Consider the following 21,005-nt stretch of genomic DNA (forward strand, 5'->3'; position numbering starts at 1 on the left):
TTAAGTAGGTTTTAAAGTAAAGATAAGTTTTGTATATTAAAAAAATAAATAAAAGTAATCATATATTAATAATAGATATATTTTATTTATTTTCAATTAATATTAATAAAAAAAATAATTAAAAAAGTATGTAATAATGATATATACAACATTTTTCTTAGTATAAATATTTTCATTGAAAATATACATCATTTTTTTCCAATGTTTTATGAATATATATTTGTGTTAAATAATAATATTATTAGTCAGAGAATATATAAATTTTCATAATTGTGGCCAGTATTTTTATAATGATCTTAACAGAAATGAATATTTTTTTGTATGCAAAAGGGCCTTTTAAGCACAAATTTCTTGCCCTGCCCATTTTCTATTAAATCTTACGAGCAATAATATCCTTTAAGCGTCTATTCACCACCCGTTTACTCTTGTTAACATTACATTTAGTCACAAGTTTTTTTTTGTTTTTCCTCGTTCATGAGCTCTCTTCTAATTTCTTACATGTCATATCAACATTTTCAGATATAAAAAGTTCTGTTTGGGGGGGTTGTGTTGTTGGTGACCACAGATATGACCAACAACTTATACCCAACCCTCTTAGCCCCTCTCACCCCTTATAGCCAACCCTCCATCCTGGCAGAGAATACTAGATCTATCTATCTACTTTTTTTCAAGTTTTTTCTTCACATTTAGCAAAATAAACTATAATTAATTGAAATATAGCATATGTGCTATTTTGATTTCATTTCTTTTCTCCCATTATCTTGGGGACATCTTTTATTTCATGCTTACTTCTGAAGTTTGTCTTATATTATTTTATGTTTATAGGTTTTTCAGATCTAGTAACACATCCAAAAGTACGTCTAATAGCTTTTAATGGTGGTAGAGGTACAAACATGGATTTAGGTGCTACACCAACTATGAAGGGCTTTTTCTTCTCCAGCTTAGCTTCCTTCTTCTTCTTCTCCTTTTCTTCCTTCCATTTAGCTAACTGTATTTTCTTATCATTTGATGTTTGTTTCTTGACAGGTTGTGCACTATTAGCACTTGGGACAGCTCTGGATTCGTCAAAACTTTCGCGTCGCGACTTTCTTTGCCTTTCAATATCCGTCTCCAATCTCTTCTTTAGCTGTAAATTAGGGAAAAACTATATACAAAAGAGCTATTGCCACTCTTTTTTTTTAAATATTTATGCTGTATCCTGCACAAATGAGTAGAGATCGAAACCCACAACCTCAAATTATTACTCTTATTTCTTAAAATATGTAATGTATATTACAGATCCGACCTACCATGACATGCATAATGGTACGATCAATATGAGTACAATATGATTAATATAAAAATGGAAACAGTACCCCGCTAGCTACGCTTACAAATTGCACTGTCTTGTTATTGCGTATATCCTGATATTTCGGCAGTAATTTGCCGGAATGAATTCGCCTATTCTCTGTAAATAATTAGAAAAGAAGCATTTTTTAATAGAAACATAGTACAATCTAAAGAATTTCATGTACTTTCAATCAATAATTGAATAACTTTTAAGATGTTATTAACTTTCAATGTAATCAAGTCTAAGGTCAATATGATATGATAATAATTATTTATTACGTAGGTAGATTATTTAAATGTTTTTATAAACAAATTAAAATTATAACAAATAATATTTACCCATTAGACAATCTAAAAATGCAAATGCAAGAGCACTATTTCAGTAGAGTAAAGAGTACACACAAGGCACAGAACACATTTACTTGCGACGACGGGTCAGGAACACCGAAGGAGAAATTTTAAATTTGTAACTGTAAGCAGTGTTGCTAACCTCGGGAATATAATAATAGAAAACAGTAAAAATACAACAATTTATTAAAAATAATACTTTTACATTTATAAAGTTAAAATGCAAATATCTAACCAAAATATTGTAAATTTTATTAAAATAATTAACTTTATCAACATTTTAAATTTCGAGGCTTTCGACGTTTACGTAATAAATTTTTTAGAATGACGTATATAAAAAAACTTAATTCTTATATAATTTCGTTGTTTGTCTGTTTTTATGTCTCTCTAGACTGCTTATCTCAAGATCGAGTATCGGATATGTTAAGTTGAAAGTAATAATATTAATTTCAGCTCAACATAATAACCAGATTTACGGTCTCTTGGGGCTCAGAAAATAAAAAGTCAACACAATATAAAAATACAAGCGATTATAGTTTTTGCTGCATTTTGCATCTTTATAGTACTTCCTGTGTATCTACAACTATGAAAATAGACTAAAAGTGAAAATTTATAATACAAATGAAGGTATAAAATGAGTGCAAACTTATACATATTTCTCAACTATAATAAGCAAAGTTCTTGTTTACTTACAATCATAATTATTTTTTTGCATTTCAAGGCAAAAAAATCAATCTACTGTTAAAACAGTAGGGCTGGCAGCACTGACCGTAAGTTCGCGAATGAACGACTTCGAAAGAGCATTCACACCACAGAACACATATACCTGAAGGTTACTAGTTAGAAAAAAATATGTAAATTTCTTTTCACGGCAACGCAGGACCACACATTGCACAACAGATGGCTACCAAATTAAAAGAGCTTCAATCGAAAAGTCTAAGATTTTACTTCCGGAAAGTCTATATGTTTTGGATGTATATTTTTCGAGAAAACGTAAAATTAAAATAATTCAACGCTCTGTTTACGGCCGCAAGACTAGGATTCACGGCCGGTTTCTAAATTGAGAAAAGTACAAAATTTCAACTGAGAATTCTCAAGTGGTTGAGCAAGCACTAAAGTTTTTTACGTTTCACTCTTCAAAATTTACTTTCGTCGAACTGTAATCAACTCATTTGCTCAAATACCTTTGAGCACGGCTGTTACGTTCCCATACACGTATAATACCGACCGATACCCCATACCGATACTTATCGGCAATCTGTTAAATAGTGTATTAATTTTGAGTGTAAAACAAAATTAACATTCCTATATGTATAACGTATTCGTGTAATTATTATTTCTGGTGGTAGTGCTATTTAAACCTAATAATTTCAAATATTAAAATATTCATAATTAAAGTCAATTACTTTTACAATTTTCGTGCACATCTTTAAGTAAAACGGATTATTAATGTCAACCGGAAAATAAATATAAACAATAGAGTGTCACTCTATTTCCAATATGCTCTAAAACGGATAATAAACAAAAAACACTAAGCGGTTACCTAACTACACTTTAGAAGAAAAAAACAATCTGTTCATCAGATTCTGCTTTCAATAGTAGCAAAGTAAGTATGTTCAGTAACATTATTACACTGTTATCAATATATATGGCATTATTATTGTAATATTAATTCTACCTTTTATTATTATGCTTCAGATACCTAAACGTTATAGATTGTAAGAGGACAGGAGCATATTTTGTGCATCAGAAACAGCCAGCCTGGAAATCCGTTGTTATGGTTTATCCGTTGATATCAACTGCATATGTATGACCGGGCCAACAGATGAACACATGCTTAAAAATTTTATAATGAAATGATCCTGCAATCAAAAATGTAAGTATTAATAATAAATTATATCAGTATACCCATTTCCGAAAACATTTTGTAATTAATAGAAGAACCAACAAAAATATCATAACTAATATTACATAAATGCTTAGAAAAATTGATACTTGGAGCAATTGTCTGGTCAATCAAATGAAGACTTTTCTTTACAACCATTGACTAGTAGCCAAGCCAAGCAAACTGTGCTTGTCGATGAGGCAAATAATGGATGTGTATGTTGTCTTTATAATTATTATATAATTTATATATTTTTTAATATAACTCTATCTATAGTGTTACTATATATCTCATTTAAATGATAAAATAAACTTTAATAATGTCTAAACAGAATCTTTTTTTTAGGAGAGTTGTGGGAATTTTATCTAAAAAAATTTTTTATTTACCATATGTTATAAATAAAAATCTACTAAAAGATTTAAAGAAGAAGTGTGCTGATGAACAGGTTACCTTACTTTGACATAGTAAATACAGTATTTTTGACATTTTTAAGCGGTGGTTGAACAGTTTTCAAAAAGTGCCAGTTTAAATCCTAGTTTTCCAAATAAATAGTAATACAAGCTCATAATTTATACTTTCTCAATATTTTTTCAGAAAAATATTAAGAAATCAGGTTGTGAATCCTTTACACCTACTGTAATGGAGAGTGAATACCAAATACTCTCAGTTTTGGATAATCAAGTACACCCTGATATAAATCCATACCATGAAGCAGCTGAATATTTTGGTAGGCCTAGATCTTTAATTTTATAACAAACAAAAATATAATACATTAGTATATATACATAGTTTTATCTCTCTATCTATCTACATTGATATTGATATGTTCATTCATGTAAATTAATATTTTCAGGAGAAAATGTTGAAAGTTTCGAAAAAGAGCTAGACCAAAACGAGTGGGCTGCTAGTTATAATAGAATTAAAAATATAAAAATAAAAATTTTCTTAATTTTTTTTCTATTTTAACTGTAATGACACGTTATAAAAATATACAAATTAAAACTATTCATTCAAATGACCATGACTCATGTTGGACAATATTTTAAATTATCTCTCTAATGTGATAATCATTAAAAAAAAACTTTAAAAAGTTCAATAATATACTAATGAAATAACAGGTACATAAAATTTATATTAAGTAGGTTTTAAAGTAAACTGTTGGATATTAAAGTTGTGTATATTAAGACAATAAATAAAAATAATCATATATTAATAACAGATATATTTAATTTATTTTCAAATAATTTTCTACTAATATATATTAAAAAAAGTATCTAATAATAATTTATACATTTTTCTTAGTACAAATATTTTCATTGAAAATATACATCACTTTTTTCCAATGTTTTATGAATATCTTCTAAACTAGCATATGTATTTAAAGATGCTTGTGAATTACTATGTTTATCCACTAGAAGCAGAGCATGCCACCCTGCAGCTTTAGCACCTTCATAATCATTTTTGATATCATCTCCTATGTGCAAACATTCTGAAGCAATAATATTTGTATTGCATTTTCCTTCAGCTAATTTGAAAATTTTCTTATCCGGCTTAGTGATACCGACATCATAAGATATTAAAACAAAGTCAAACCACGATTGTAACTCTAAATTCCTTAAAACATCATGTAGACGTGGGTCAAAATTTGATATGACCCCAATAGTGATTTCAGACTTCTTCAGATATTTCATCAAGTTTTCTGTTCCTTCGGCTACTTCCCAACATTTAGCTGTTTTATAATCTTCAATAAGTTTTGAAGAAATTTTAAAAATTTTCTCTTTATCTAGATCACTTTGAAAGGTCCTCTCGACTATACTACTCCACCACTGCTGCCAAGATATGGTATCTCTACCAAAATTTGGATGTTCTTTGTCCATATATTTATAGGTTTGTAATATTTTTGGTTTTATATCATTAGCATTGCCTTTGAAGCCATATTTGTTCGCAACTGTCGCATAGTATTCCCATGGGGGAACGCGAAATTTTAAAAATGTATTCGTAGCATCAAAAGTAACCAATTTTATTCCATGTAATGGCATTATATAATGGCATTAATATCCTAATTCCTTAATTACTTCATACTACACATACAAAATATTATTTTATTGTTATATAATTAACTGATAGAGAGAGATTCTAGCACTTCTCGTAATGGAATGGAATAAAGATTATATTGCTCGCATTTAATAAGTACTTAAATAATAATAACGATAAGCAAAGATTGATATAAACATATACATAACACTTATAACAAAACGTCAATATTATGTATATAAGTAAAATATATTTAATTTATAATATATGTTCAATAACCAATTCATTGTCAAATACTAATTAATATGATATAAAAAAGATTTTTAATTTAAGGAAAATATTTATCAAATATTGATTAATTTATCATTAAAAATAAATGAACTCGTGTGACGTAGTACTTATTTATTTAACTATTCTTATACTCAATAGTATTTTATAATAATTTAGTAACACGTAACTTAGATGGTACGATTATTATTTAAAGCTGCAGACCATATTTTAATTTGATCAACATAGAGATTTCACAAATCGTTTTTTTTTTAAGGAATATGTTATATTTATAAACATAAGCACAAAGCACATATGTTTAAAAATATTGAATAAAAAGTAAGGCTATATGAAACTTAACTAATAAACCGAAATGCATTTAAAGTATTACTAACTGGGGTTAATAGAAATGCGTGAATAGATACAAAACCAGGAAAGTTTTATATCGTAATATTCTATAACTTTCGTCAGTAAATCTTTTTTTTAAAGTACAAAATAATTATATAAAGGTAGATCTTGGTGTCGACTAAAAGTTAGGGAAATGTAAAATAAAATACATTTGTATGGTGTAATAAAATACTAATTTTATTATATTATGATCAATCATTAAATTGTCTAGTAATCAGTAAGTACAATTGTAATTTAAGTTTACGAATACAAATGAAAAATTTAGTTAAGGTGAATAGAGACGTTAAAGTGGTGAATAGGCTCGATATATGGGCTGAATAGAAACGTAAGGGTTGATAGAAACGGGAAGGGAATGTTAGAAAAACTGATGTTATTGTTGATACAAGCCTATATTCCGTTAGTGGCGGACGCGCGCACCTTCGCTAGCTTATTTAGGGGTGAATTCTAATAAACCATGAAATATGTGTTCAATTAAATATTTTTAAAAATCTAAATTTCAAGTTTTGTAAGAATCGGTGTCGATTTAATTTTTTTTCCATACAAACTTTTAACCCCTATTACACCCCTTTAGGGTTAAAATTTTTCAAAATCCCTTCTTAGTGGATGTCTAGATTACGAAAGTAAACATCTGTCCAAATTTCACGTTTCTGCCATCAGCGGTTACGGCTGTGCGTGCGTCTTACCTCAGTCAGTGAGGACAAGTCCTTTTATATATTAGACTAGCGGACGCATGCAGCTTCGCTTGCGTAATTAGGGGTGAATTCTAATAAACCATGAAACATGTGTTCAATGAAATATTTTTAAGAGTCTAAATTTCAAATTTTATAAAAATCGGTGGTGATTTAAAGATTTTTCCATAGAAACTTTCAACCCCTTATTTGCACCCTTAGGTGATGAATTCTAGAAAACAATGAGACACAGGTTCAATTAAATATTTTTAAGAGTCTAAATATCAAATTTTATAAACATCGGTGGCGATTTAAGAATTTTTCCATACAAACTTTCAACCCCTTATTTGCACCCTTGGGGGGTAAATTCTAGAAAACCATGAAACATGTGTTCAATTAAATACGTTTAAGAATCTGAATTTCAAATTTTATAAAAATTGGTGACGATTTAAAAAAAAATCTATACAAGCTTTCAACCCCTTATTTGCACCCTTAAGGGGAGAATTCTAGAAAACGATGAAACACGTGTTCAATTAAATACTTTTAAAAATGTAAATTTAAAATTTTATAAAAATCGGTGCCGATTTAATTTTTTTTCCATACAAACTTTAAACCCCTATTTCACCCCTTTAGGATTAAAATTTTTCAAAATCCCTTCTTAGTGGATGTCCAGATTACGAAAGTAAACATCTGTCCAAATTTAACGTTTCTACGTACAGCGGTTACGGCTGTGCGTGCGTCTTACCTCAGTCAGTGAGGACAAGTCCTTTTATATATATAGATTATAATATTTAAAAAATATATTTAATGTCCTGAATTTATACAGTTACATATTAATTCGAAAGATAACATTTTCAAGATATATTTTATATATACGTGATTTATTTTTATCTTTATGATTTGTTTGCAAAGTCGACGAAAGCAGTTTTTAAAATAATATTTTTTGTACACTATTAAACATTTATGGCAAGTTTATATTAAAACTTCACTGTCAGCATTTTACAACTTAACAAAAACAAATTTTGTCACGATTGTCAATAGTGGTCAATCTCAATAGTGATTAAAGCTGTTCTTGGCTTCGAATGTTTTCTTTTTCTATTTGAAATTTTGAAGAATTGAACTTTAAACATATTTAAAGAAATATCAAAATTAAGAAAATGGTTTACGTAAAAGGAGGTAATTACTAGTCTAAATGAAGGCCACGTCACAATTTGTGTGGGTTTTCAGGATGATGTTATCGACTCAGAACTTGTTATCGAGTATGGACTTGAATAATTTAGTACTTAATTGAAGGAAAAATTATTTAAGTCTACCTTTTTTATGGAATAGTCTAGTTTGAGAAACAATGTTTTATTCTTAAACTCAAAATAGACAACCCTAACTTAAATAAATAAAAAATAAAAATATTTTTATTTCAGTTTCACATTTTCTTTAGCTATGTGTGAAGTAATGAGACCAACTTAGTAAGTTACTAGTAAAACACTAGTACTTGTGTAAGGTGGCCCCGCTCTTCCATAACACTTCATACATTTGTGGAAATAAATATCTATACAATATCAACTAAAACTACAACAATTAAATATATATATATATATATATATATATTTTCTTTGTTTGCAATATATATCTAAGTTTAAACGTAACTTAATTTTAAATAACAATAAAAATACAGGCAAGACAATAGTTTACAATTTAGATGTTATTTTAAGTTAGTTTAAATAGTGATATAACTATATCCTTGGATTTTTTGCTTCTGTATTACTGCAATTCTTGTTATTTTAGATGGCACAGTTGTGGAGAGCAACTCTTTTAGTATTTCCGGGTGGTTTTGGGGCGCAGTAAACTTTATTTATTTACTGTAAGTAAAAAACATTATTTAGTTTAAAACTTAATTTGTTTCAATCACATTTATATCTAGGTTATTGCATCACAGTTTTAGAAAATATGAAACCTCATTATATATTTAAATGATGTTTTGTAGATTTCAGACCCTCATCAATCCAAATTACAATAAGCATGGGGATAAGTATGTGAGAGATTTCCGTCCACCTGGCAGTGGGTGAGTTTACATTTGATTTATTGACTTGAATTATATATTTAAAATATAATACTTGTTTTTCATAAAAGTTATTAAATATCTATTATACATGAAATATTATACATTTATTATACACAAGAGGAGGTGTAGTGACACAGTGTCTGAATGCAAGTAGTAAAGATGTAAGCTTGACTCCCAATTTTGGGAATGAATTATATTCATTTCCTCCCTTATAATCTTGCTAATAACTACCTCTGCCTCTGCTTACCATATTTTAATACTTTTTATATTGCTGCAGCTAGCATTGTGAAGCCAACCAAGTAATGGCAATATGCTTGTATACATTTCAGTCCTCCTAAACCACCATCTAGGAAGTTTGGTGGATTTGGGCCTTCCAGCTCCGGACCCTCACCTCCACCAATGGGAGGTGGTGGATGTGGCTGCGGCTAAACCATTATGTGCAGTAAATGTAAACATGTTATCTTCTTCTTATTATTAATTTATATAGTAAAATATTCATGCTATTATATTAAGAACTATTATAGATAAGAACTATTATATTAATAAAGCAATATTAATCTGAATTAATGCAGATCATAAAATTTAAACAAATGTTATTGTAATCACTTCTCTAACTTTTGACTTAATATTATTAAACTATAACCAATATATAGTATATATCCATAATTTTTTGGCTATTTTTAGATAACTATAAATAAAAATAATAAAAAAGAATCCTCCTTTCATCACTATTATTTTATAAACATTCTTTATTTAACCTTTATTCATTTATTCATGATTTTTATTGTATCAATTGGCTGATTGCTGTTTTGTAACCTATGCTGTTATCTTATCATAATAGTAAAGCAAACACATTTTATTATTAAATACATTTTATTATAATACTACAGGCCAATTATAATTTTATTTATCTATATAATGATATAGAAAAATAAGCATTTTAACTTTTCTTAGCTGCATTCTCTAATTTGAATGTTTTTCATTTCCAAGTAAACTTAATATAGTAAGTTTGTGATATTATAATAAAAATTAAGATCTGTTTTTAATTATACAATTGTATGTATGGTCTTTTTGGTTCTTTAAATTGTAATATACAGGGTGGAAGAGGCTGCGCTTCTTTAATTGAAACTGCATATAGGGTAAAAAATTTCAAACCCGAAGCTAAAGAAATTAATCAAGATGCCTCAACAGTTTGGCCGTAGGATTTTTTTTTCATTTCACGATTTTGCTCCATACCTGTATTTCGTGTGACGCACACATACACATACTACTACAAAAATACCACTAAGCGTTGCCAAACTTCTACTTTTCATTCGTCAAAACAAAACCGAACGGGAAAGAACGAAATCTCGCGTTCTTTTTCACGCAATTACCTATTTATTATAAATCTAAATAACGTTCAAACCTCTTATTAAAATTGTTTAACAAAATCCTACTTTAAGTCAATTTATTATATCACCTTTATTATGAAATTATTTAGAAATACTGCATGGTTATTGAACCACCCACAAAGTTATATTCAAAATTTTTAACACACAAAATGATATTGAACTACGATAGATAGGTACTTACATTTAACATTAGTTTTACATCGTCGTTGTCGCATTCTCCTTTTACTATCACTAATATTTACATCATAAGTAATATTAAAAACTCAACATTTGTTTCAAATGTCTTAAAAAAATGTATGTTTTGATAGTACACTCAAATACTGACACAATAGTTTCACATTTGAGAAAAATACTCAGTAATCACATCATCACGATCACGAAACATTCATCACGATTTTAGAAATCCGATTAATGATAAAATTAATATTAAACAACATCCAAATAATTTAAAACACTTAATAATTATTCAACGTATAAAATCGAACAAAATAATGTAAATACAACAGAACTTAGCCGTTCCGCGGCTAAGTTCTGTTCTCACACAGATAATTAAAAACATTGTAATAGTTGCCATTAACTAAAATACTTATCGAATATACTATTAAATTTTTTATTAAGATTTTCATTATTATTTATATTTGTATGATTATTTTGATAGAAAATCGTATAAAAATTAAATATTAAACGAGTTTTATAATGTTACACGAGGACCTGCGAAAACTCAATACGAAATAAATTAATATTTAGTAATTATTTGTAAATAGTATTGATAATTTTATTAATTATTTTAATATCAAATCATGCGTAAAAAGTATAATCTACATTTATTATGAATTATAGTGTTATATTGCACAATCAATCAATATTAAAAATGAATTTTGTTATCTGTACAAAGACACCCCGCTCACGCCGCACCGATTACCGGGGATTTCCATAGAATCGGTGCGGCGCGTACATTCTGCGCAATAGTAGTTGGGTCGGACTATAGCTGAATGCTATTTACTAAACCATATAAATACAACGGGTTATGGGCCCAGACCACGTCGTAACAATAATAAAGAAAATTGCATCAATCGTAGAAAATTAGAAATACTGGCGAGATTAAAACAGCGTTACTTCACGCGACGCTTCGGCGTTGGTATTGAAATTTGGAGGTTAAGTTGCCGGGAAGGAATAAAAAAGAAAAACAAGCAAAATAAACAATCACAATGAAAAGGAAACAGCACAGTAATAAAACTGGAAGGAGTAAAAAATTGGAATGCTTGGAAGTTCCAAACCATAATACTACTACGGGGGGAAATTGTGTCATCATCATCTGCATTTATTGTAAAAAGAAATGCTACAATTAAAAGAAATATTAAATGTTTCAAGTGTAATAATATGGGTCATTATCGAGCTGAATGTAATGTGGACAGAAAATGTAATATTTATTGTTAAAAAAAGTGAAAAAAAATGCTATTATTGTAATAATTTTGTAAACATGTTAAAAATGAGTGTTAGTTTAAAACGGAACATAAAAAATGTGTTTGTAGTGCAACAAAAGTAAAATTAAAAACCTAATAGAAATAATTCAATAAAAGTGTGTGTAAAGTGTATTCCTAAGTGTTGCGTTAATTTAACATCAGCTCGCCGTCGTTGCCTACATACCTACGCTAGTTGCTGCGACTCGATTTCTTGAATGAAGCGTGTGCGACGTTGCCGCTTTGACAGGTAAGTGTGTGAGTGATAATATAACACTTTACAAATGGCGTTTTTTTTTAAAACGATTATTTTATTATTTATTTTGTTTGAAAAAATAACTTTTTCATTTTTGGGAATTATTTTTTTTCTGAATTATATTAGGCTTTTATAGAGTAGTTAAAACTGTGGTTTCATTTAAAGTGGTGCCGTCAATTCCACCCTGTATAATAAAATTATATAAAAAATTTTGTTTGTTTTATTAAAAAACGTATTTTGTGATATTATTTTATGGCTTTAGTAGGATACATCAGGGTTGTACTGTATATATAGATACAGGAAATATTAATGTAACACAATGCAGTGTTGGTACCGACGTTGTTATACTGCAGCGAAACGTGGGTTTACAGAAGAAGAATGAAAGAAAGATGAATGCCGTGGAGATGCGATCTCTTCGTAGGATATGCGGAGTCAGCTGATCGAATCCGCAACGAAGAGATATACTGAATGGCAGGTACTAGCTAGGATGTCACTGTGAGAATGAAGAAAAACGTGCTCAGCTGGTTTGGGCTCGTCGAACGAATGAGTGATGAAAGAATGGCAAAAAAGATCTATGATCCAGAACAGAATCCAAACAGTTCTCCAGAACAGTCTCCATGATATATGCGGTAGAGAACGCACAGCGACGACACGCCTCTACGCAAAGCCAAAGTGTCAAGCCTTTCGCAGATCATTGGGTCCCCAACGATTCGATTCTCTCTACGTTGTATTTGATCAAATGAGTCAAGCTGATACCGGGATGCACCAGCCCAGAGATGGGGACAGTATTCCACATGAGGCCGAACCTGGGCCCTGTATAGGGGTGTTTAGGTGGTGACCCCCAATTTCTTTGAGGCCAACTTTGTCTTGCTTTCCAGATGATCGCAATACTAGCAGTAGCTCGAAACGCTAAGGCCCAAGCCGCGGGTGGGCCGCTAGTTGTTCAATATATTTATTAACTCTTATTTTTATAGGTTAAACAATAAGGAAGTATTTAGTTTTTTAATATATTTTTTTATTATTCAATTGCATAATATTAAGGTAGTTTTTAGGTAGACGGAGGTTATTTTGGCACTAGTTGTTACATTACATTTGACCTTGTATTTTACTGGTGCTTATTACGGTGATTTAATATTTTATGTAAGCTTGGGGAATGGAGTGTCTTAACACTAGGTTTCGCCTACCTACCCTTTTAATTGTTAATTGCATTCAACATTTTCACAACTCTGGCGTGGAGCTGTTTTTTTTATAATGCATTACGTTTAATTTTATAAGCAAATTTATATATTATCAAATAAAAAATGTTTTATTACATAATTTTATTAAGGAACTGTTTATGATTCAGCTAAGGCCTCAGGTGTCTTTAGAAAAAAAATGTATTAAACATCTTATTCATTAATTATTGTCGAATGACAAGTAATAAATTTAAAATAACAATGATAAATTACTGACCTGGTTTAATTTATTTAGCAGTACAATTCCGGTATTACCGATAAGTTGCCAATTTTCAAGGTTATTAGGTAAATAAGCAAAGATAAAAAAGCTGAGTTCGTTGAACTGTAGTGTCGACATGATTTTTGTTATTGTTTTTACTTAGCTATCCTGCTGTACCTTTACGGGATTCAGTGAACCTAAAAATTTAACAATGACAATTCCAAGACAAAAAATACTGCTGCTTTCAATTAAAATTAGTGTTCATAATTAGATTTATAAATCCCCTAGACGAGGATCAAAAAAAACAAACAATCGGGTGTATTTAAGATGCTGTCTCCTTTTGTCCAATATATACTATACAAGATATACAATACAATACAATATATACTTGGTAAGGTAAGATTATGGAATAAGGAGTATAAAAAAGAAAAAACAATTAAAAATATTTTTTTATTTTTTATCACACCACACCAGCACTCATAAAAAATAATTGAAGTAATCGAGTAGGTAAATTGAAAAATGTTATAATATATAGACGCCATGTAGGTACGTAGGTGCCACCTTATCTATATATATAAAAGGACTTGTCCTCACTGACTGAGGTAAGACGCACGCACAGCCAAAACCGCTGATGGTAAAAACGTCAAATTTGGACAAATGTTTACTTTCGTAATCTGAACATCCACTAAGAAGGGATTTTGAAAAATTTTAACCCTAAAGGGGTGAAATAGGGGTTCAAAGTTTGTATGAAAAAAAAATTTAATCGGCATCGATTTTTATAAAATTTGAAATTTAGATTTTTAAAAGTATTTAATTGAACACGTGTTTCATCGTTTTCTAGAATTCTCCCCCTAAGGGTGCAAATAAGGGGTTGAAAGTTTGTATGGAAAAATCTATAAATCGCCACCGATTTTTATAAAATTTGATATTTAGACTTTTAAAAATATTTAATTGAACATGTGTTTCATGGTTTTCTAGAATTCACCCCCTAATTGTGCAAATAAGGGGTTGAAAGTTTGTATGGAAAAATCTTTAAATCGCCACCGATTTTTATAAAATTTGAAATTTAGACTCTTAAAAATATTTCATCGAATACATGTTTCATGGGTTATTAGAATTCACCCCTAAATACGCAAGCGAAGCTGCGCGCGTCCGCTAGTCTGATATAACACTCAATAATTATTTAATCAGCTTCACGCTGTATCCCGCACACAGCAGGATAGTAGGGTTACTGTTAAGACGTGTTGAGTGGCGGAACTCAACGCCACATGTCAATACATATTAAGTACATAATATAACATTAAAAATAACAGTATTACTACAATTTATATGTAATAATTATTTATTGGTATTTCATATCTATGTATAACAAACGCTAGCTACTACTATAAATATCTAGATAGGCATATAAGGAACAATAAGCTACAATATTAGCATTTTTGAGGTTGTGACCAGGTAAATATGTTAAAAACGTGATGTTTATCTTTGGTCGTGACTGACTGACAGAACCAGTAAAACAATAGTGAAAATGCTAATCGTTGTTACTATACTATACGAACGATAAAATATAGATTTTTCAACTATCACAAGCTAGCAATAACTTTTAAGATATTCAAAACTAGGCTTAAGTAATATAAATAAAGGATAACTTGTATATAGGCTATTGTTATTTATTAGATTTTTTATAATTTAGTGGAATAAATTATTAATTTGCTTTTAGCATTGAAAATCTTATTGGTAAAACGGCAACGGGTTCAGAAATATTTGGTTTGTTGATGAAGATACTCCATGTCATTTTGTCCAGTTCGAAGAGTCCTGCAATAGAAATTATTTTTAAATTTTTGTGTAAGGAAACGCTCGTGCTTAAAAAGTAAATTCAATCAAGGCCTGCCATATGATTTTGAAATTAATTTTAGAACCACATATTTGCCAAATCTGTAGTGTAGTACTAAAGTATTGTAGTATCTTCTATATATATAAAATCGAAAGGTCACTCACTCATCACGAAATCTCAGAAACTACATGTGCTAGGAATCTCAAATTTTGCATAGGAGTTACTTATAAGACGTAGGTGCTCGCTAAGACGGGAATTTGCAATATTCGATTTCTAAGGGGTCTTGTCTTTGGGGTCGTAAGTTTGTATGAAACTTCGTTACAACAAATGCTACGAGTCTCAAATTTTGCATAGACGTCACTAGGACGTAGTCATGGAGACAGAAATTAATAATAACATCGTTCACGCGGGTGTAACCGCGAGCGGGCCGCTAGTTATCTATATATATAAAATCGAAAGGTCACTCACTCATCACGAAATCTCAGAAACTACATGTGCTAGGAATCTCAAATTTTGCATAGGAGTTATTTATAGGTGACTTAGGTGCTCGCTAAGACGGGAATTTGTAATATTCGACTTCTAAGGGGTTGTTTTTGGGGTCGAAAGTTTGTATGAAACTTCGTTACTACAAATGCTAGGAGTCTCAAATTTTGCATAGACGTCAGTAGGACGTAGTCATGGAGACAGAAATTAATAATAACATAGTACACGCGGGTGAAACCGGGTTCGCTCCCTATTATTTTAGATATTATTCGGGACATAAATAAATAATAATATCTACTTTCAAGACGTCAATAACATTTAAATTGACTTTAATTATATAATCTTAATATATTTTAATTTATTCGTAATATCTTCCAATATGCTTAATTAAGCGTGATTAAGGCACTTTCTAATCACCTACATATGAATATCGGATATATTATATGTATCTTTATATCCTAAATCCAAATTTAGGAAACAAACAAATTTTCTAGAAGAAGATGGCTTCTACCTCTCTTCCAGAAAACTTGTGGGAGTTGATTCCGTAACTAATATAAAACGCTGTTTAAAGCCTGCACCGATAACTTAATATTTTTCTATTGGAACTTCACAAATTGCAAGACGTATCCGAAAATATTAATATAAAACCCTCATTGGGAGATAAATTTTAAACATAATATATAATTACCGGCAGCAATAGTTTTGATAATCGATTCTTTTTTCTCTTGGAAGACTTGGAAGTCAGTTCCGCTGGTGTCCGACAGAATATCCTTTACATCGTTCTGGCTCTGCGGTGGTGGGTGACCGTGGATGACCTTCAGTCGAGAGGTACTACTGTCGATTATTGGCCCAATCACTTCTTTTATGGATATTCTTTGGTAGCTGTTGATATATATACGAATATTAGTAAAAAAATCAACGTAGTATAAATTACTGTATTTCTTTGTCTTTGTAATTTTTCTTTTGTAAATTAACGGAGTGTCTTAACACTAGGTTTCCTCTGCCTACTCTGCTATATGCGTAATAAAGCGTGAAGCTGATTTATCTGATTTAAATATTAATACAACTTACATGTTAGTGTGTACCAAAGGTTCATCTACGTAATTGTGAATGTTAATAATGGACCTATCGCCTTTGAGGTCGGGAGCTACTTCCGCATTGTATATCTTCCTCTCCCCATCCTTATTAGTCCATATCATATTGATCGAGAACCCGTTCGCGATACCAAGTCCCTCATCTCGAAGAATCCTTTCAGCGTCAGCGTAACTCTTGGATGCCAGCAGAGCTCGCGTGATGAAAGTTCGTGCTGTAATTTGTTGGTGATTAAAAATTTTGTAATTTATGATTTATAGACATGATTTGTATTTCGTGCTAGTATAGGATGTAAAGAGTGTTCTCGACTGGCACGCTCTAAACTCGAAACAACATAATTATGAAATTGAACTGATTGATCTACACTCAGGGATATGCTTATACTTAAATTATTTTCATTTTCACCGTGGTTGGTGGTGGTTCACTCAAAAATTGAGAGGAAATATAGTTAAAAATAATTTAATCAACTCTAACATAATTTGACTTTCACACTTACGAGTGTTTCCAGGTTTCAGTACCAGGGGGCTAAGAGTGTTGATGGAAAATACCAGGCCGTTTTCATTGTAGCCCATAGTGTATCCGGGTAGATGACCAGCGTAGCATAGCGAAGCGAAACGTTCTTCAATTGCCTATGAGGGAGTAGTAATATAAATATCTCGACCTTGAAATGTTTCATGAAATGTGAAACCATAAAAATTACTAATGTAGTACAAATTGGTTACTTTTTCAGTAAAATAATAAGTTATTTAAAGTAAATAATGGTAATAGTTATTATAAATCTTTATCACATTGGCCTTCAAACGATATATTATAACCTTGCTTATTTTGTCCCGCAAAAACATTATCAGATTTTTTCTAATTACATTTAAGAATTTAATAAACAATTGCCATATACATTTCAATGAGAAAAATAATATATTTATATGTATATTAACAGCACAATTATAACACAAAAAGTAATTATGTTTTATACTATTATTATAATACTCGCAAACCTCAAAAATACGTAGGAAACTGGGGAACGAGGTGTCCTAACATTAAGGTTCCTTTGTATTTCGCAGATACAGGGTGTAACTTAAAGAATATGCTATTTATAACTTAGCTCACTCACCCCACGTTCCTTGTCCTCGTCGGTTGGTATAATATGCGCCGACATAATGTAGAAGTGATTTAGTGTCTCACTAAAAGCATCTTCGGTGTGACCTAAAACAGCCTGAAACACAAAAAGTGGTATTATTAAAAAAATATTTTAATGTTTTTACAATATAAACTAAATTACTCTCAATATAGAAAACATAGAAAAAAACGTATATAAATATTAACGTCCTCTACATGCTTATAACAACAGTAAGCTGTAATAAGCGTATAAGAATTTCGACAGTTTGTTAAGAACGTATGGTTCAGTGGTCAGAACGATTGGAGGGTTTCCAAGAGGTACGGGGTAGCCCGATAGCATTCTCGCTACACTATATTTATCTATTTTTTAAAATTAAATATTTTAAACTGCTATTATCTTACTAAAATTGCTGCCAGGTTTTAACTTTTTAAAAATATTATAATATAAAAAAAAATAATGGCCATTTAAAGATAATTTTGCTTTTTCATATTAAAAAAAAAACCAAATGACTTAAGACAATTAATAAAAGCACCGAACCGTAAAATAATTCCGTATTCGTCATTTCTCAAAAAGTTATTAATATAAACATTAAATTTAAAAAAGCCTTCTACTTTATATGGGACTCGAATAAGTATAATTAATTATAGATATTATAGGTAGGTATTATAATAACAATTTCGGTAAAAGAATATAAAATGTCTTAAAATAAAGATATAATTGATAAAAAAATGGTTATCTATTCTTTTATAAAAAAAAAACGGATTTTATTATATGAAGAAGTTACTTTAAGACTAAGTTCACATGTGTTATATGCTGATCCATTTAATTATCTACTCCGTTCCTCATTTTCCACCGAATTCTGGTGGCGTTGCATGTTGATGTATGTGTGTATGTATGTATGTATGTATGTATGTATGTATGTATGTATGTATGTATGTATGTATGTATGTATGTATGTATGTATGTATGTATGTATGTATGTATGTATTTATGTATGTGTGTGTAAAACTAGATATCAGCTCTGTACACCCCTTCCCTTTTTCAGACAATGTATTCTCTCCTCTACCCAAAGGTTGCCTGGAAGAGATCGCTCTCTTAGCGATAAGGCCGCCAATTGTACTGTTCTATGTATTAATACATGTATATGTGTCTTTTCTATGGTACAATAAAGAGTATTTTGTTTGTTTGTTTGTTTGTTTGTTTGTTGATTGACAAAACACAACGTCGCGTCTTGTCACTAGGGCGAAGAAAGTAAAATATTAAATTTTTCATGTTCACGAGTGAGAATCGAACCCACCTGTGCGCGACGACTGGCCTCACTGTGTCACTCACTGACTTTTACCCGTATATGGGTAACGTATATGGGAATAAGTAATAAATGGTTTTTTCTTTAATACTTACACTATTCGGAGTTTTAATAGCGAGAGAGCTGCAGCCTCCAGTGTCATTGCGTGGAATGTGGTTGTCGTTGATAGTACCGATTATATCGTCCATTTGCAAAAGGAAAAGCTGCAAGGAAATATATAAATAGTTAATAATTTTATGGTATTTCTAGTCAATTAGTAGTCTTCCGCAAGTTTTATTAGTATAAGAGATCGTTTGGTCGATCGGGTTAGATAAAATTATTCTGGGAATTTGTTTATTTCATAAACTTTTTTAGTTGTTGTATATAATGGCTTCTTAAATATTATATTTATTGCGACATCATATCTAATGGAGGCCATACCTTTAACTTTTTTTTCATAGAAATTCTCTCTATCTATTTTAATCCTGTATCTTTTATTATCTATTCTATTTAAAAATGAATCCTAAAAGATAGTCAAGTGCATGATATTATTAAAATTAATAATAAATAGTTTATATAAACTAAAAACACGCTTTTCGACACCAAGTGTGCTAAAGAACGTGCTTGGAGTTGGAACTATAAATTATATGAGCTCAAACACGAATGGTTTACTAGTAATCTTTGAAAGGTTAACTGGCTCCATCATCAGACCAGCTCGAAGATATCATATTGTACATAATATTACAGTTATTACAAGTGGCACAAATTCAGTTCTTTAGATTTTATTAAATACATACCTGGTGGAATGGGACTTCTGCGCCGTCAGCGACACCTTGCATTTCCTTTACATAATAAGGAAATCTTTCTTTCATATTGGAAAGGGTTTTTTCGTATGCATTTCTGCCTACTTCCGTCTTATATTCCTTTTCGAAGTCCCGAAGGTTAGCGTATGATGATAAAAAGCTTTTGATGACGTTCGCGAAGTTTCGACCCTGCAACAACGTAATTTAACGAGTGAAATTTTCACCTTTCTCCCATGTTGTATACTGAGTGGGGGAAATGTATAAATAGTTACAAATTTAACTTTAATTTTTTTACTTTATTTAACTTCAGGTAATTTCCCCCATAAAACAGAGTAGGCAGTGCCTCTGCCTACATAATGTTAAGATACACACATAGAAGAGCCTTAATAGAAACGGAATGCTTAACACTAGGTTCCCAAGTTCTCCCTGCCCTGCTTGAGCAATAGCGTAGAGCTAAAAAAAATAGAAGAAAATCATAATAATCAGTTAAAATATTAATAGGGCATTTTTAAATATGTACAAGCCATAAAATATCAATTAAAATTCTAAGTTACGTAATTGTATCTACAATCCATACAATGCATAAAATAATCCTACTCTTATACTACAGTCGTTTCAACATATAATTATTTTCATATATCAATTCAATAGGTTCAATTGAAATGTATACAGCAATATTAAGTAAGTACTTACGATATAACAGTATACTGTGTAGGACCCTACTAGAAATTATACAATATAACTTTATGAATAGATAAATTTCTTCTAATTGGACTTAAAGCAGCAGCTCTTTGATGAGATAGAAGCACCAATGTATTTCTCTTATTTTTTATGATAATATTATTATAGAAA

At 30.2% G+C, this 21,005-nt stretch overlaps 4 protein-coding genes and 1 long non-coding RNA gene across 9 annotated transcripts in view; 2 read left to right on the forward strand and 3 right to left on the reverse strand.

The window, feature by feature from the left end:
* Positions 1-63: 63 nt before the first annotated feature.
* LOC146526880 (uncharacterized) lies at positions 64-2,509 on the reverse strand. 2 transcript variants are annotated; one of them, XM_085206492.1, is made up of 3 exons: positions 2,371-2,509; positions 1,290-1,447; positions 64-1,126 (listed from the first exon to the last, which is right to left on the reverse strand). In XM_085206492.1, the coding sequence occupies exons 2-3, from the start codon at positions 1,299-1,301 to the stop codon at positions 809-811; spliced, it is 330 nt and encodes a 109-aa protein (XP_085062618.1). In that variant the 5' UTR covers positions 1,302-1,447; positions 2,371-2,509; the 3' UTR covers positions 64-808. The 2 variants fall into 2 exon arrangements, with proteins under 2 accessions (XP_085062618.1, XP_085062617.1); XM_085206491.1 differs by lacking the exon at positions 2,371-2,509 and adding an exon at positions 1,669-1,827 and having other exon boundaries at positions 1,356-1,447.
* Positions 2,510-2,540: 31 nt separating this feature from the next.
* On the forward strand, positions 2,541-4,515 carry LOC146526881 (uncharacterized). Its single transcript, XR_014879309.1, has 4 exons — positions 2,541-3,283; positions 3,376-3,553; positions 4,157-4,289; positions 4,416-4,515. It is a non-coding gene; the product is annotated as an uncharacterized LOC146526881 (long non-coding RNA).
* Positions 4,516-4,769: 254 nt separating this feature from the next.
* Positions 4,770-5,902, reverse strand: LOC146526882 (rhythmically expressed gene 2 protein-like). Its single transcript, XM_085206490.1, has one exon. The coding sequence runs from the start codon at positions 5,599-5,601 to the stop codon at positions 4,876-4,878; it is 726 nt and encodes a 241-aa protein (XP_085062616.1). The 5' UTR covers positions 5,602-5,902; the 3' UTR covers positions 4,770-4,875.
* Positions 5,903-7,932: 2,030 nt separating this feature from the next.
* On the forward strand, positions 7,933-10,045 carry LOC146526883 (selenoprotein K-like). Its single transcript, XM_085206493.1, has 4 exons — positions 7,933-8,115; positions 8,722-8,797; positions 8,921-8,998; positions 9,328-10,045. Exons 1-4 carry the CDS (start codon positions 8,097-8,099, stop codon positions 9,425-9,427), a joined length of 273 nt encoding a protein of 90 aa, XP_085062619.1. The 5' UTR covers positions 7,933-8,096; the 3' UTR covers positions 9,428-10,045.
* Positions 10,046-13,975: 3,930 nt separating this feature from the next.
* t (C45 family peptidase tan) overlaps positions 13,976-21,005 on the reverse strand; it is a 45,026-nt gene continuing 37,996 nt past the window's right edge. For all 4 annotated transcript variants that reach the window (XM_085206489.1, XM_085206486.1, XM_085206485.1 and 1 more), the window contains exons 3-9: positions 20,148-20,342; positions 19,467-19,574; positions 18,060-18,161; positions 17,445-17,577; positions 16,928-17,162; positions 16,545-16,738; positions 13,976-15,354 (exon numbers count right to left, since the gene is read on the reverse strand). In XM_085206489.1, coding sequence (XP_085062615.1) covers positions 15,245-15,354; positions 16,545-16,738; positions 16,928-17,162; positions 17,445-17,577; positions 18,060-18,161; positions 19,467-19,574; positions 20,148-20,342 — 1,077 coding nt within the window. In that variant the 3' untranslated portion in view covers positions 13,976-15,244. The remainder of the gene's footprint in view (positions 15,355-16,544; positions 16,739-16,927; positions 17,163-17,444; positions 17,578-18,059; positions 18,162-19,466; positions 19,575-20,147; positions 20,343-21,005) is intronic.

The sequence above is a fragment of the Heliconius melpomene genome, chromosome 21, assembly GCF_056956725.1.
Source record: "Heliconius melpomene rosina isolate 202511_hmr_F chromosome 21, ASM5695672v1, whole genome shotgun sequence".
Taxonomy (NCBI): Eukaryota; Metazoa; Arthropoda; class Insecta; order Lepidoptera; family Nymphalidae; genus Heliconius; species Heliconius melpomene.